Source organism: Priapulus caudatus, unplaced genomic scaffold, assembly GCF_000485595.1.
Source record: "Priapulus caudatus unplaced genomic scaffold, Priapulus_caudatus-5.0.1 Scaffold845, whole genome shotgun sequence".
Classification (NCBI taxonomy): Eukaryota; Metazoa; Priapulida; class Priapulimorpha; order Priapulimorphida; family Priapulidae; genus Priapulus; species Priapulus caudatus.
Genome location: NW_014577906.1, coordinates 5,502 through 10,365, shown reverse-complemented (window position 1 = coordinate 10,365; position 4,864 = coordinate 5,502). Strand labels below are relative to the sequence as shown.

At 50.3% G+C, this 4,864-nt stretch overlaps 1 protein-coding gene across 3 annotated transcripts in view; it reads left to right on the top strand.

The window, feature by feature from the left end:
• LOC106813930 (uncharacterized protein C3orf20-like) overlaps positions 1 to 4,864 on the top strand; it is a 28,540-nt gene that overhangs the window by 22,361 nt on the left and 1,315 nt on the right. For 2 of the 3 annotated variants that reach the window (XM_014818170.1, XM_014818171.1), the window contains one exon: positions 3,261 to 3,403. The exons of the other annotated variant lie outside the window; for it this stretch is intronic. In XM_014818170.1, coding sequence (XP_014673656.1) covers positions 3,261 to 3,403 — 143 coding nt within the window. The remainder of the gene's footprint in view (positions 1 to 3,260; positions 3,404 to 4,864) is intronic. 3 annotated transcript variants of the gene reach the window in all.

The following is a 4,864-nucleotide window of genomic DNA, read 5'->3' as shown; positions in this document are numbered from 1 at the left end:
AACACATCCAGCGCATACGTCAGATTCGCCAACACGAGACAGCCGCACCACGAACACATCCTCACCGAACATCCAGTCCGCACACGACGCGGCGTCACCGCCCACACGCTGGCAGCACACGTCGACAGCACACCGGATATCGCACAGCTCCGTACAGCTACCCCACAACACCGTTAACAGAAAAGCATACTACCGACCACATCGGAGCACGCCTTCAAACCGGCACACCGTCCGCACACAAAAACGGCGAGCACCGCACACGTCCCGTAACTACTCAACGCGCCTACTACGCACACGCGTCTACACCGAAGTACACCCACGCTATCGCTAACTACACGCGCCACCAGACATCATCAGCAAAACAGATATCACACACCAACTGATGCATCTCAGCGATCCAGTGGTCTGCCTATCTATCCACAAGCACGCTACTCACACTACTCTACACCGTCAACAAAACATGTACGCGCATCCGCAACCGCACTACGAACTCATTGAGAACATCACATCCTCAGGCGCGACAAGCTAAACACGTGCATATTCGACATCCACGATTATCGAAAGGGTCTCGCTATCCTGAATGACTTACCGTTGCATGCCCCGACGGGCAAGCCACCCGCCTCTAGCCTCTTCATAACTTAGCCCGTCCGAAACCTAGGCGGTCGAACAGTAAGCAACCACCTGCGGCAGCGGGCATAGCAGCGTCTCTCACACCTCTCGAGCGCGCCGACTGAGAGAAATATACTGCCAGATCTCAATATACTCTGCAATACAAATATAAAGAGGTGTAACTAATCCATGACTCCCAGAGTGAATCGACAGAAACTGACAGACTCGCGTGTTAGCGACACCGCAAAACGAGGCACATTTACAAATTGTTCCCGCATGAGAAGGCGGGCACGCCGACATAACACAGAACGACCTGACACTAGGTCAGATACGAAGAGAAAAGTCGCACGTATTATGTCATCACCATCGGGCTCAACAAGCACCCCAGTCAGCAAACAGTGCAGAAAAGTCACCACAGTAAGGGCAATCAAGACGAGGCATACTTTAAATCTATACGTTAGACGAACATGGCACCCTAATAACCTTGTCGAGAGACACTTATATAACCAACATTCATTGAACTAAATAATTGACGATCAATTCTAGCTTCTAACCAACGCCTTAACAAACTTCAAACTAGCAAAAGTGTTTCCACTGGAGGGAGGAAAGAATCAAACTGCCTAGTATACCGATGCTGACTGATATAGACGTTATCCATATGAACAGTATCTAATTATTCACTATGAGGCCTCACCGAAGTGCAAGCAACGTCCAGAACAGGCAAGTGGTCATCAGTGCTAGGACCATCAACAAATTACGGCCCCGCAAAGGTGTTCACATTCTTTCAATCTGCACACACTATACTCTAGACAGAGGAGACAAAACAAGTATAACCGACAGAAGCAGAGTACGTTCAAAGTGCCAGCACGAGCAGCTTGGCAAAACTTTAGGAGAGCCAAAGTCATCTACTCATCCCACACAGTTTGCAAGCACGCAATATACACAGGTACAACAAACAAGTTTATAATCGGTCGGGTATATGTTTTCTTTGCCCATGGAATTTTATGTATCGGCAACCTAAACTAAAGTTGGCGGGGAGATGGTGGCCGCCAGAAGCTGCCGCCAGACGTGCTCCGGAGCTGCTGTCGAAGTCTCGACTATGTTACAACCGTAGCCATTCGACACATTGTAGTCCACAGAAACGAGTCTTTTCCAGCTAGGTACATCTACACAAAGAAGGGCAAGAGTATACACATACACAGACATCTCAATGCAGGTTAATATAGCGAATATTAATCTAAACATCTAGTCGGAATATAGCACGGAAATGATGAAGCTGACCGATAAGTGCATGTTTATATATAGTTAAATAGTTAAAGCTAAAGATATATTATATATATATGTAATATAAATTTTTTAAATATCCGAGAAGAACTGCAGCCGGTAGAGCGTTCACAAGGAAATCTCTACGGCGGCGGCGGCGGCGCGACGATGCCAAATCCATAGTATCCCCCAAACTGCATGCAGTTCCCACACTCAGGATAATACTCACTCAGTAGAATTGAGCCAGAGCGAGAGCGCCATCTGTCGTGGAGTTTGAGTATCCCCACGAACTTCGTTCGGGGGATACAATTAAGCCAGTTCGTAGCTACAGTCTGCGCATGCGCGAACTTAACCACGAATTCTTCTGTGTCAGGTCATTTGTGACAAAATATTTCGTATTTCGACCGTACAGTAGACATATACGCATATGCATCTGTGTCGTTGCAATGCTACAGTCTTCGCGTGTGCACGTACGCGTGCCTGCGTGCGTGTGCACGTACACGTGCGTGTGTGTGCACATGCAAGTGCGTGCGTGCGTGCGTGTGCACGTACACGTGTGTGCGTGCGGGCGTGCGCACGTACACGCGCGTGCGTGCGTGCGTGCATGTGCACGTACGCGTGCGGGCGTGCGTATGCACGTGTGCGTGCGTGTGCATGTTCACGCGCGTGCGTGCGTGTGCACGTACAGTTGAGTACGTGTGCACGTACAGGTGCTTGCGTGCGTGTGTGTGAACGTATACACATGCGTGCGTGTGCACGTACACGTGCGTGTGTGTGCACGTACAAGTGCGTGCGTGCGTGCGTGCGTGCGTGTGCACGTACACGTGTGTGCGTGCGGGCGTGCGGGCGTGCGCACGTACACGCGCGTGCGTGCGTGCGTGCGTGCATGTGCAGGTACGCGTGCGGGCGTGCGTATGCACGTGTGCGTGCATGTGCACGTACGCGTGCGGGCGTGCGTGTGCACGTACAGTTGCGTACGTGTGCACGTACAGGTGCTTGCGTGCGTGTGTATGAACTTATACACATGCGTGCGTGTACACGGTACATATACCGTATACGTACTGAACCGAGAGCGCACGCCACACTCGAGGCGATGCTAGTTCGATTTTTGTCACAAATGACCCGGTGACCTGCGACGTCACACAACCCATTGGATAACTACGAACTGCTTATAATTATGGAAGCCCTGAAACGATACCAAGGCCGTACGCAGGAAATTTTCTGTAGGGGATATATATCTTAGCTTATATTTAACTATATAAAACATGCATTTCGTAGGCTCTTCATCATTTCCTGTATATATCCACTAGATGTTTCAATTAATATTCCTAATAACCCTGCATTGAGATGTCTGTGTATGTGTATACTCTTGCCCTTCTCTTGTGTAGATGTACCTAGCTGGAAGACTCGTCTTCTGTGACTACATGTTCAATGGCTACGGTGTAACATGTCGAGACTTCGACAAGCAGCTCCGGAGCACTCTGGCGGCAGCTTCTGCGGGCCACCAGCTCCCCGCCAACTTTAAGTTTAGGTGCCGATACATAACATTCCATGCTGAAAGAAAACCAATACCCGACCAATTATAAAATTGTTTGTATAATTCGTGCTGGCATGTGCTGAAGTAAACCGTTGGCCAAACGTTTGCCCAACCGCTGCATGTTATCTGCCGATCGTTACTTGTTTAGCCTTAAGTAGTGTCAGATTGTAAAGAATTTAGGGCCGAATTTGTGGGTCTAGCTGGATGATCTGATGTTGCACTTCGTGCATATGAGAGTAATAACTTTCATAGAAGCTAACATCACAGGTTACAGTTTAATTCTTTCCTCCCCTCCCAGTGGAAACACTTTTGTAGTGTTGAATCTATATGGTTCAAGGCGTTGGTTAGAAGCAGAAATTTGATACGTCAATTAATTTAGTTCATGATGTGGTTATATAATCTCACAAGTTATTACTCCATTTGCTAAATTAAAATTAAAAGCCTCATAACTGCCGTACTTGTGACTTTCTGCATGTTTGCTGATTGAGCAGGAATGTGATGATAACTCGACTTTTATTTCAGTACTACATATTGTCAGGTCGTTCTGTTTTTTTGAACTACTCGCATTTGTAAATTGCCTCTTTCGGTGCAACCATGCAGTTTCAGTTTTGTTCAGTCATGCTGAGTCATGATTAGTTCCAACCTCCTATATTTATTGCAGAGTATCATAGACTCAAATCATTTGTTAGTCAGGGGTCGAATTAGCCGCTAGCCCGCTAGCCCGGGACTAGTAATTGTTTGGAAGGGCTAGTTAAAGGCAAGGGTGGCTTGCCCGTCGGGCAAGCAAGTAAACAATTCCAGACCAGATTTCGTAATTCGTGAAATGAACGTGTGTGCGTGAGCGCGTGTGTGTCATGTGTGTGCGTGAGCGCGTGTGTGTCATGTGTGTGCGTGAGCGCGTGTGTGCGACGTGTGTGCGTGAGCGCGTGTGTGCGCCGTGTGTGCGTGAGCGCGTGTGTGCGACGTGTGTGCGTGTGTGCGACGTGGGTGCGTGAGCGCGTATGTGTGAGACGTTGTGCGTTAGCGCGTGATGGTGCGTGAGCCGCGTGTGCGCGACAGTGTGTGCACGTGGGGCTACGACGCGCGCGTCGTGTGCGACATGTGTGCGTGAGCGCGTGTGTGCGACGTGTTCGTGAGCGGTGTGTGCGACGTGTGGTGGTGAGCGCAGTGTGCGTGAGCGGCGTTGTGCGACGTGTGTGCGTGAGCGCTCGGCCGTGCGTCGACGCGCGTATGCACGTGTGCGTTAGCGCGTGGTGCGACGTGTGTGCGCTGAGCGCGTGTGTGCGCGTGTGCGTTAGCGCTGTGGCCGTAGCCGCGTGTGGTGAAGGTGTGGCGGTGAGCGGCGTGTGGTGCGTGAGCGCGTGTGCGTGAGCGCGTGTGTGCGTGACGCGCGCGTGTGTGACGTGTGTGCGTGAGCGCGTGTGTGCGTGAGCGCGTGTGTGTGACGTGTGTGTG